This window comes from Podarcis vaucheri (genome assembly GCF_965113315.1).
Source record: "Podarcis vaucheri genome assembly, chromosome: 11".
Lineage (NCBI taxonomy): Eukaryota > Metazoa > Chordata > Lepidosauria > Squamata > Lacertidae > Podarcis > Podarcis vaucheri.
The window spans coordinates 30534876-30546845 of record NC_138749.1 but is presented as its reverse complement, the minus strand read 5'-3'; the positions used below and the strand labels follow the sequence as shown (position 1 = coordinate 30546845).

The window sequence follows — 11970 nt, the reverse complement described above, 5'->3', positions numbered from 1 at the left end:
TGTAGTATGCTTCAATGCCTCTGCACTGAAGCCTTCTCCCCACCCCCAACCCCCCCAACCCCATGCGTTGATTATGCAGCACAAAATATTGGCTTTGGACCCGGCCGTTTTTTTTGGCGTCCAGACTCCACCTTCTCACTTCATTATTATGCTCGGAGCCAGTTTTCAAACCAGGCACCACGCTGGTTTTTAAAGTAGCAATTAATAGCTCTGCCAGAATGTATGAGGCAAAGTTTGATGGGATTTCCGCTGGGGTAATTGCAGAACTGCTCCAGTTAACTTGGTGCGACTGATTTGAATGTACATGTGTGTTACTGAAAGCTCAAGTCAACCTTAAACTAAAAGCACTGTACTAGAACCGCAGTACAGAAGAGCGCATTCAGGATAAATCGGCAGCCCTAGCTCATCGCCTCTTGCAGATTAAAGATACAGTACAGCCCCTTCATTATTTTTGAAATATTTCCTGCTGATCAGAGTCTTCTACACATTCTTGTGCCTGGTGTGTCATTCCCCACCCTCCCACCCCTCAACTTCCATTCCAGCCACTGAAACCAGTATTCACATTTTTGTGGGGGGTGGGATAGGGTCCCCTGCTCCAGAGCCTACAAGTCTGAGAGAAGAGACAAAGCACACTTAAGATCTTCCTAACTGCTGTCAGGCTAGGGCCACACAAAACCATGAAAACAGAGCGCAATCAGAAGCAATTTCCTTTCTGTCCCTCCCTCCCACTGAGAAAGCAGCAGGAGACAGTAAAAAAAAGAAGAAGAGAAGAGATCTATTTGCTGGATGTATATGCAGCCCTAGAGACTGAATTCTACAGTTATCTTAATGCATTACAGAAGCTAAGGAATGGCTTTGTGTCTACAGAGTGTATGGGAGAGCAGACATCTGAGATGGGCAGCACAGCAAGCAAATTTGCTCTGTGCCCTTGCTAACATGAAAGGGCAGTCCTCTGATTATGTACACGATACCCATTTGTTTTATTACGGTTGTTATTTTTAGAACAATTCGGGGAAATCTTGAAAGACCGCATCACTGTCTCTCTGGGGACAATTTGGAGTGAAGGATTTGTTACTCGCAAGATAATCACATCCATGGCCGCTAAAACAATAGACTACAAATGGCATGATCTGAAGAATCACTACTGCACTCTAGGAAGGTTGATGCGATTTTTGTTGTCGTTGTCGTTGCTGTTGCTATTGTTATTTTGCTTAGTCAAGGGAGTCACAATTATCATCTTTGGCATGCAGGTTATTCTCAAATACAAGTGATATCAGTGAATGGTCTGAGAGCATCTATAGGCCAATGGTTGAGAACCTCAAGCTTGCAGGTTCCCCACTATGAGTTCTTTGGAATTAAGGCTGTGATCCTGCAACCATATTGGCTGGTGTTTCTACGCTTCGGTGGCCCAATTTGCAATAGTTTTTATTGCTATGTGTAATGGCTCTCCTTGTTTGCTATTTACTATGTTACAGAGGCAATAGTTTGTCCAACTTTTATTGCAAAAACCACTTAGCTAGTTCCTTTTAATCTACCCACCAATTGTAACCTTCACAAGGAAAGAATATCAAAGAGCCTTTGCAACCTGGCTGGCTTTACAGGCCTATTATGCAGCTTCCAAATGTTGGAAGAAAATACAGTGCCAGCATCTTGTAGCATGAACTGCACTTCTCACACTACTTACACTGGAGTAGCCTCACTACTAGTTAATAACCAAGTCTGGCTTTTGTTGTTGTTGTTTTTAAATGATTTTTTTAAAGGCAACAGTCAGCTATGAATTGGATTGGGCTGCACACATCCCAGGGAAAAAGGAAAAACACCCACACTTGGGTGTTGGAAGTACAAGTTTAACTTAGAAATAAGCCCCTCTGAGTTCTAAGGGCACCAATGCACCGATTTCCAAGCAAATGTGTTTAGGATTGCAAATATACCTTAAAATATATTTTACCAGTTTGGAACAGCAAAAGACAGTGATAGGAGGCTAACTGTTAAGAAAAGGCTATGTTTTGAGGAAGCTTCACTGGCATTTCAAAATTGGAGAAAAAAATGGGGGGGGGGGAATGTTTGCACCAGCAAGAGAACAGTACAAGCACCTGCATGACCAAGCTGAAATTCAGAGTTGCTTGTAGGCAGATGCCATTCCGCTGAAGTCACCAGCAATGCACCTGCCCACATCATCAGGTGAGAACTTGGGCCGCTGCACTATACTATAAAGTAGAATTTATGGGCTTTGGAACGCTCTGAGTTTGCAGACCAAATTATTACTTGAACCAAATGGCATGTCTTCTTTTAAGCATAAGGTCAGCATGATCCACCATCGGGCACAGGAACTAAACTCTTTTTTTCCTTCACAAGCAGAAGCTTTCTACTTAAATGTTATAAATAGTCGTGTTTCCACCAAGTTCAACTACCTAAGCCCACAGCTTTTCCCTTTGATGTTATATACCAAATGCATTTTCGAAAAATGTAGTCCATGCAAACAGATGATAGTTGCCTATTTATACTTTACGGTCAACAACTATCCTGCTTGCTCCATGATTGCAAATATATTTCCCTGCAATTAGTCAATTTAACTTATTTCCAGATAGTGTAGTTAGTAAAGCAGTAATAGGAGTTGTAACAGGAGTCTAGTAGATAATTTCATGAATAAGCTAAATCTCAAGTAGTTCAGACAATGCTATCCAGTATCAAGGAAAAAAAGTTTTGATATTTTCATTTTTATATCTATGTGCAAGCGGTCTCCAACTACCCTCAAGTACATACTTGCACAAACGGAGATAACATGTGAAGCAAATAATCATAAATACATCCAAAAGCAATTTTTGTGCCATGAATTACTAATGGTTGTTATCTATGATTGACTAGTCCATCATTATATTGCCCACACAAATGCATAGCTGGGGACAATTAGGACTGCTCACAGTGCTGAACAAAACACCTTGCGCAAACTGATCTTATATTGCAAGCCAGTGAGGTTTAATTAAGACAGTGGGGTTCTATTCCTGATTCTGTCAACATGATGTGGCATTGGCTGAATCACACCAGCCTTTTCTGTTTCCTATTCCACTAACAAAAAGCATTATAATCAACATTTGAATCTCTTGAGCTTATGGGTAAGATATATAGCAACTTGTAACTTGCAGGTGTGGTTTCTTACCTGTATAGGCACACATGCAGTTAAGAAGGGAGATGCTTCCATGTGCTCACAAATGCAGTGGGAATTAGGGAGTAGGGCACTGTGGTTATGCTGTTCCATACATCGAGAGTGGGGTCATAGCAATCTAGCGTCTTGCATCTCTGGATGCCAAAATATCCCCCAACAACATACAGCTTGTTTCCCGACGCTACTGCATGGCAGCTCATTCTCTTAGCTGTAACATCTCCCACTTTAGTCCACTGGTAAGTTTCACTGTTGAATTTATAAGCCGAGCACGCGGAGAATTCAGTATCTCCACCCATAATAAAGATCTGGTTGCCCAGAACAGCTGCAGCTGTGTATCGCCATGGCTGGGGGCAGGTGGCTGGTACTGTCCATCTGTTTTCGCAAAGGTCGTAACACTGAACTTTGGGGAGCTTATCATGGCTGACACTGGTACCGCCAAAGGCAAACAGCTTCAGCTTTGCACTGACTACAGCTGCATTGCTTACTCCTTCTCGAAGTGGAGCAACCATTGTCCATTTGTTGGTCACAGGATCATACTGTTCTACTTGCTTTAAGGATACTGAAGGAGAAGCTGGGAGGCAACCAGTGGCTGCTGTGTGTCCTCCAACAACATACAGACAATGTTTGAGTTCAGCAGAACCATGCCCAAACCGAGCTACTAGCATGGGAGCAGCCTTGGACCACTCTTCATGAAGTGTATCATACACCCAAACATCTTTAGAGACGCCATTTTCGGATCCCCGGCCACCTGTAATATAGACTTTACAGCCGATAGCGCATGCACTGAACTCTTTCCTTGGGCTTGGGATGTCAGCTTTGGGGATGATCTCCTTGGCTTTTTGGTCAACCAGGTACAACTTGTCACACATAAAGGTTTGTCCTCCTAAAAGAAATAGGGCATGGCCAGTTTTTCGAGGCCTCGCACACAAACTGGTGACTACACCGTCATTCTGCAAAATCTTCAACTTGCACCTTATTGCTTCTTCCACAATCTCTTTGCTCTTCCTCTGCTTGGTGATAAGCTCCTCGGTAGCCACATTCTCCATCAGATAGATGGCTGGCAAAAGGGCCAGTCTCACCGTCTGCAACAGTTCGGGTAGATAACAGTAGCGTTTGTTCAGATCATAGTTAATCCAGTTCATGGCAGACTCATACACCAGACGCTCATCTTCAGTCTCCAATTCTTCACTAGACAGGAGCTGCACAACCATGTCTTTTGGGAGCTGGAGAAAATCTTCGCTTTTGCTGATAGCCTGGAAGTTGCTAAGGCACATCCTCCAAGAGAGCTCATAGAGTTTGGTACACTGGTGAGCATCCGATAGAAGCAGCATGCCGAGGCAGTTAGTAGGATGGAGATTTTTCTCCAGGAATTCTGCACAAGCATCTCTGATGTCTTGAAACTCCAACATGTCTCCAGCCTCCAGAAGAGACTCAGCATTTTCTTCATTGATGATGACCCTTGAGGAGTATGCATAGTCCAGGAGAAGTTCTAGAACCTCTGGGTGGATGGAATTATGGAAGTTGACTTCACTGGCTTGGCTCTCCTTGAGTCCTCCACTGAACATGGCTTCAAAGTATCGACTGCAAGCAGCTAAGACAGCTCTATGGCAAGGGAATGACTTGCTCCCAGCATGGAGAAGCACATCCGTAAAAAGACGTTGTTGGCGCAGAAGGTTTAGATGAGTGAGAACGCTATCAGCATATGAAGATTTGTGGAACAGATATATGTTTATGGAGCCAGTGCTGGCTCTAGATTTGCGATTTTCATGCATGCTGACTGACATTTTCTTCCACACCTAAACATAAAAAAATACAGTTAAGTCACAGGAGATAACAATGATGATGATATTCTCTTTTCCTCCACCACCCACATCTTACAAAACGTAACCAAATTCTGAGCAATTCTAAACAGAAGCTGAAGACACAGACTATTGAGCCTGTTTGTGTTTTTCTGATACAAATTTCTTAACTGGCATATTCTGAAAATTGTTGCTTAAGATAGCAGGTTTATCTTGGCAAACTAGATATCCTACTTTCATGGCAATATATGTTGGAACTGTAACTCAGAAAAGAGGGGAAAGAGACAGCTCTGATTTTTGTCACATCTCCCCAGTACAGAGCAGCTGATTCACCAAATATGCAGATACACATATTTAACACATTGTTGTGCTTTGAATCATAGCAGGATGAGCAACAAGACACACTACATTCAGGAATGTAAAAATACTGCTTGGAGCACCATCATCCACAAATGAAACTCATTAAGATACTATCCTCATACAACCGTTCCAAACACACCAAAAAGGTATGTAAAAGGAAAGACCGAAACTATGCCTAGCATATTTTACTTTCTGTTATGAGTAGCAGATATTCTAAGATAGCAAGCACTGCAATTTAATAATATGCTAAAACAAAAGGAGTATCCTTCAATTTTGAGAGCAAAAACAATTGCATTAATCTCAAGTGGGTTATGCCCTTGCGCATGTAAGTTCAGATTTGGTGACAAGGGATACAAGGCCATGGCAAGAGAGATCTATAAGCCAGCACCCTAACAAAATAGAGCCTTGCAGCCTGATAGGTCTTTATTAATGGTTCCAGGTTCAAGTCGAGACATTTTGTCCCATTAGGAAGACACAAGAGATAGAGGAGGCTTTGGGGCACCAAGAGAACACAGGTAGGAGAGGAAGATTTAACACACCACAGCAAAAAGTTCTCTCACTCATAACTGAGTTTAAAGTCCAGTGGGGTTGGGTCTACTTGCTGTGCAGGTCAGACTAGCTCTGATTCAAGTTTCATAGAAACAACCACAGCCCACAGAATAAGAGCCTAAGTAAGTCCTCACAGTCCAGAGGTAGGAGTGAAGGAAGTCTGGAGAGCAGAAAGTTATAATTTGCATGGCCTCCATGAAACTTTCCCACAAGACTAAGCCTGTCACCCAAGCAGAAAGTGTCAACAGAAGAAAGAGAAACTGAACTATTCATTAATCTGCAACTGGGTGATGAGTCAGATATGAAAGGACACCTGAAAGGACGCAGCCAGTGACTTTTTTTTCCAGGGGGCTCTCAAGAGTATGGAGTACCGGCATCTCTCCTTGTTGTTAAAGAGCGTGGCACTTACTTTAACAACTTTGGTGAGTACCAGCACCTATTTTTATTGAAATAAAGCACTGGCCGTGACCATACCCTAGACATACATAAAGCTCAGGGAAAGTAGGTATGTTTCATAATACAGTATGTCCACAATGCTTGATTAGAAGCACAGTGCCCTTGAGAAAAGGGAAAGAGCCGCTACACGGGAGGAGACAGTCCACCAACCAACTCATATTTGAGTATTTAGTTGACATCTCTAACCTCTGGCCAGCAACAGTGGAGAAACGGCACCATCATGGCCCTACTGGACACACCAACTAGGGCACAAAATGGGAGGCCAGGCTAGGACAAGAGGTCCAGACTGGGCCCACAGTCATCCCATCGTGATGACACCACCACCAACTCAACCAGCCTGCCACTTGAGTAGGTGTATTGGGGGTATTCTTTGCTAGTGGTAGTGGGGGCTCCTCTGCTGGTGGGGGGTACACCTCCACTGCATCCAAACCTCCTTCAACATGGCAGATCAGGGGTTTGGACTGCTCTGCAGGTTTTTCTTATTTGATATTACCTGGTGGAGAAGGTGTTGGCTGTCATGCTAGCTTTTGAAGCATCTGTAGTACAGGTGCTGATCCCTGCTAAGCACTTGTGGAAAGTGCTACGAGACTAGAACCTTTTCAAGCGTTACAGCCCAATCCTAGTAATATTTACTCAGAACCAAGTTATCTTTGATTTGGGAAATAAAGCCTCAGTTTGAGTGGAAATCCATCAATGGGTCACCACAATGTACAGTTGGCACATATCAGCATTACAGATGTGGCGTACCTTGATGGTGAAATATGCAGTAATCCTTTTATTACCTGGATTTGCGGCCTTCGTATGGAATGAACAGCACTGCAAGTGAATTTCTGAGATACATCTTGCAAAGCAGTCGCATAATCTGCATGCTGAGTCTAATGTTTCACATTTCTCCATTAACATGGTACAGTGTGAGCAATTAAGAAGTAAATGCAGACTCGGGCTGCAATCCTAAGCACAGTTACCGTGGAGTAAACCACACTGATTCTACTTCAGAGTAAAAACGTTTAAGATTGTGTTGTCTCACCATATATATCAAATTAAGACACAGAGAATAAAATTGTTATTAGCTCTTACAGCTAAGCAAATTATCTGACAAACAATCATACATTAACCTGGCATTCAAAAGCCCCAAAAACTAATCTTGGATTACCATTTACCTAGTTGCCTCAAGGAGTCCCCGGTATACCTACCGGAAAGTTAGATGATGTTATCACCCCATGAGTTAGAATCATCAAGTGAAAACTTGCAGCTGGAACCTAATATGTACAGTGCAACTAGCCTAGTTTTTCCTTAGTATTTATAACTTACTACTGCCAGATGGAGGAATCCCCCAAAACCTCTAAGGCCTAGCCCCTGAACTCAGTTGGCATCATACGTCTAGAAGGAATCCATTCCTCATTTCAGCCTACTGCAGAAAATCATTACGATCTGAATCCAGATTTATGTCACCAGCAGAAACCATGAGAAAAAGAAGCCTAAGAAATTTGAGATACCTGCTCAGATTAGGTATGTTATCAAATCTGATCCTACAAATAATATTGACTTGACCTCTGCAGATAGGTGCTTGTGAAACAAACTCTAGACAGACCAACTACTCTACTCACATAAAAGTTTATGAAGGGATCAAACCTTCCTAAAAGTAGTCCTGGGCAGGAAGACAGAAAGTCTGTGGCTTAACACACAGTGGCCTGGTTTGCACGACACACTAAGCCAAACCTTGGTTTAGTGAGCATACACAAATGTTCCCAGAGAGTAGCCACTTGGCTCCTCCTCTGTCCCTTTTGCTCTTGCAAAAAAGCAAACCATGGCTACGGCTTGTGGCTAGCGATGAGAGAGCTTACCACACCTTGCGAAACCTGGGCTTAATTCAGTGCCAGCACAGGAGCAAAGGGGACAAGGAAAGAGCAAAGCAGCTGCGAGAGCCGGCACATTCACGTGCTCCTGCTAAGCCAAGGTTTTGCTTACTGTGCCATGCAAACCAGCTCAAACTTAAAATATACAAAAAGGAATACTTGAAGCTGCAGCAGGTCTGGTTCCATGTAGTACTTGTAAGTCAAGTCTCTCCAAGGTGTGGCTATACAGCATCACGTAAGAGGAGGTCCTTAACATGTAAGTTAAAAGCCTGAAGCTAAACAAGATAATGTCTCAAGTTTAAAAATTCCTCTGAGCAGAGATTAACAATTTGTAATCTGTCAGCATTTGCATAAACGGAACAAAAGCAGGAAAGAGCCCATCGATACAGATTGCTGAAGGTCACCTGCCAGTATGGTTTTTCAGCAATCCATGCCCTTGTAAAGGGGTGCTGTGTCAAGCTTTTGTGAATCCGAAAAATAATAAAACTGCAATTTCAGAAGAATTCTGAGCAGAACAAGTAAACCTGGATTTTAAAAAAAGCACACAACTTCCTTATGCTCACTTCCTTATACGCTTCTAACAATAACTCAAAATACACTGATACAAGAGTATCATTGTTATTTTTGAAATAATGCCTAAATAAATATTCTAATGTTTTTTAATACAATTTCATTACAGAGGGTTCTAAGAATGCAACAGAACCCTGTTCCGAAAAGTATGACCTTATGGCTAACTGGTTATCTCTTATATGGCTCCATCTCAACACATCTATTTCTATGAACTTCTGCTTATCTGGACATATGGGGGTGTCCTACAGTCCACTAGAATAAGTCATTTTGCATTCAAAGCTATCAGTTGAAACACTTTGCTCCTTTGTTGCTGCCGATTACGCAAGCCACAAATATTTTAGCTAAGATAGCTTGGCAAAGACACTGAACAAAAAAGATGAGGCAACACCCTTCAGGTAATTCCCCCCCCCCATAAAATTAACAACATGTAATCTGCACATAGTGCATCTCATACTGAAACACTGCTGCATTATTAGGAATTCGGTAGGATGCATATCAAAGCAACTACACAACTGACTGATGGCTCATGGTCCTCATTCTTAAAGCTCTCTAGAATGCAATAAATACTTTGCTGGACCAGACAAATCTAGTCTGATCTGTTTCCAGCACCAGCCTACAAACTACATAGCATTCAGATGATTCTGAAATCTCACAAGCAAGTCATGGTGCCAATGGCTATTGCCTATTCATTGTTCCACAAACCCACCCACCTGTTATTCACAGATATATTGCCACTGAACAGGGAGGCTCCACATAGTCTCCAAAGAGAAACTGACAACTGGGAGCCTTGGGCAAATCAATGAGCAAATGAGCAGAGAACAGATTAAGAGTAGAGACAGGTAGAGATAAAACAAACATGTTATTGAAATTCTATCTCCAGTGACTATTCAATAATTCAGCTGAGTGTTTATTCCTGAGTAACTTTTAAGAAACACATACTGGTAAGCACAGTCTAGCTGAAAGTTTCAGAGTTCTTTGGTGTTAGGATGAAATCTGGAAAAACTAAAGATCTGCACACACACCTTGCTCTAAGCAGCTGATCCAATAAGGGTATCCCCTTACTAACTTTCTGTTTTTCATATGCAGCAATAATACCTTACCCAATGAAAAAGAAAATACCCTAAGGCTAAAATCTTCTTTTGCTTCCTGTGTGCAGCCCCCTCTCAAACTGCACAGGAGCTGCGTGAGGGGTGGAGTCAAGTCAACTGCCTTGAGAACTGCGGGTGTAGGGCAGTATATAAATTTAATAAATAATAATAATAAGCAAATTCTGATACAGTTCATCATTCTTTATCACATGTACTCATGTATGGTCAGGAAAATATTCCATTATATTGTTAAATAAACTGATTTTGGTTCAAAAAGACCTCCTGGTCAGTGCAAAATATTAATCTTTTTCTGGTAAACAGAAATGCATAGCCATAGTTCAACGGTTCATACAAATACCTGTCACTATTCTATCATCTTATCAGGGTAGCAATAAACGTAGTAATGCAGAAACAGATGAGCCAGCTTTCTTGAACCAGCACAGGAAGTTATTGTTTCGATAATATTTTGCATCGGGTTTTAAATATTCAAGTGAAGAACAGGTAAATATATATTTTTTTTACTTTTTAAAAGACCCCTCCATAGTGACCACAAGTGAAAAAGTGATAACTAGGATTTCCCAATATCCTTTATTTTTAAGTTTTCTTTATTTCAGAAAACTTGAGCATAGTGGATAGAATCCCAGCTTCATAAAATTATATAGAACACACACGCCTCCGCCTCTTATTATTGAAATAAGATACTTCAAATTTCCCAGTGATTTGGAGAGAGAGAGAGAGAGAGAGAGAGAGAGAGAAGGGGGGAGGTTTCATGTTTCAATGGATCACGTTGTTACTTCGCGGTTCCGCCGATCAAAACACTTCTTGATTATGACGCCTGAAATGCTAAACATGTAGAGCCCACTTCCTCGCCTAACGTGCCCATTCAGCAGCTGCCTGGAAGAGCCGCGCGCCATGTGCGTCTCTACGAAATACAAAAGCTCTGTCAACGGCTGCCTCACACTTCCCTCCGCTTTGAAGTGAAGCTTGGGGGGGGGGGGAGGGAGAGAGAAAAGCCAGAGCCATCTCTCGGAAGAGAGAGGAAGGAAGCAAGCAGCACACCCTCTGACCTTCCCTCTTCCTGTGGGACGGAAAGGCAGAAACGTGCCCTGTCTGCAACCCGGCTCCCTTTCTCTGCGCTGTATAAACAATTGTCCCCTCGGAACAAAACCCCAGGCGCATCACACACAGAGAGCTGCATTTCCAAAAGCGAACTACAGTGCAGGGGGCGGGGGCCTCGATCCTACATTCAAGTTCTACCTTCCGACACCGCCCTCCCTTCACTATCCCTCCATCCCACACTCGTGGATGCTGCTGCTTCTGGGTGCTCACTCGGCGGTGCGCTCTGTGCATGCTCAGAAGGCGCACGTTGCAACCCTTCGCGAACGTGGGTCGCAGGGCTGAAAGCTGCAAATGCTAGGCGCGTCCGTCTGAATTCGGAGGGGCTTGCTTCCGAGTAAGCCTGCCCTTGCTCGGGCGGGCAGCATGCAAGGGCTGCCCGCTCGAGCAAGGCAGAAAGTGGAACGTCGTCCGTCCGTCCATCTCCCCGCCCCCCCCCCATCCACTGATTGACCCGGCGCGCGCCGCTCCGGGCACCAGCAACCCTCGCGCGGCGCAACAGGTCGCAGGAAGAGGCTAGAGAGAAACTTACAGCCGGCGCTTCCTCGTGGACGCTCCCGTCCAGCCTTCCGAGACCGGGGCAGCTCACGGCATGGATACGAGGCCGGTCCTTCCTCGCCCCAGGTTCCGCCGGCGCCTTTCTCCCTCTGCGGGCGGGTTCTTCAGCCGCCTGCTCCCGAGCCAGGAGAGGCTGTCTTCGCTCTTCCAAGGTAAGGGACGCGGCGCCGCTCCTGCCTGGGCAGCTGCCTCAGAGCGTCTGAGGGAGACGCTGGCGGCGGCGGCGCTGCTGCAGGAGCAGCAGGAGGAGGAGGAGGAGGAGAAAGAAGAGGAGGCGGTGGCGGCGGCGAAGGAGGTGGGGCTGCGGCGCGCTGCCTGCCTGCCTCGCCTCGCACTCCTGCTCTGGCCTCGGCTGGCGCGAGGGGAGAGCCTATAAAGGGGGCTGCCGGCGGGGAGCGCCGCCTATGCAAAGAGCGCCTGTGACACGCAGGGGGCGGGGAGGCCAGGCCGCCGAG

The 11970-nt window shown here is 44.4% G+C and overlaps 1 protein-coding gene across 1 annotated transcript in view; it reads right to left on the bottom strand.

Moving 5' to 3' along the window:
- Nucleotides 1-11970, bottom strand: part of ENC1 (ectodermal-neural cortex 1) — a 14181-nt gene extending 2211 nt beyond the window's left edge. The window contains exons 1-2 of the mRNA XM_082191949.1: nucleotides 11490-11970; nucleotides 3158-4959 (exon numbers count right to left, since the gene is read on the bottom strand). Coding sequence (XP_082048075.1) covers nucleotides 3178-4947 — 1770 coding nt within the window. The 5' untranslated portion in view covers nucleotides 4948-4959; nucleotides 11490-11970 and the 3' untranslated portion in view covers nucleotides 3158-3177. The remainder of the gene's footprint in view (nucleotides 1-3157; nucleotides 4960-11489) is intronic.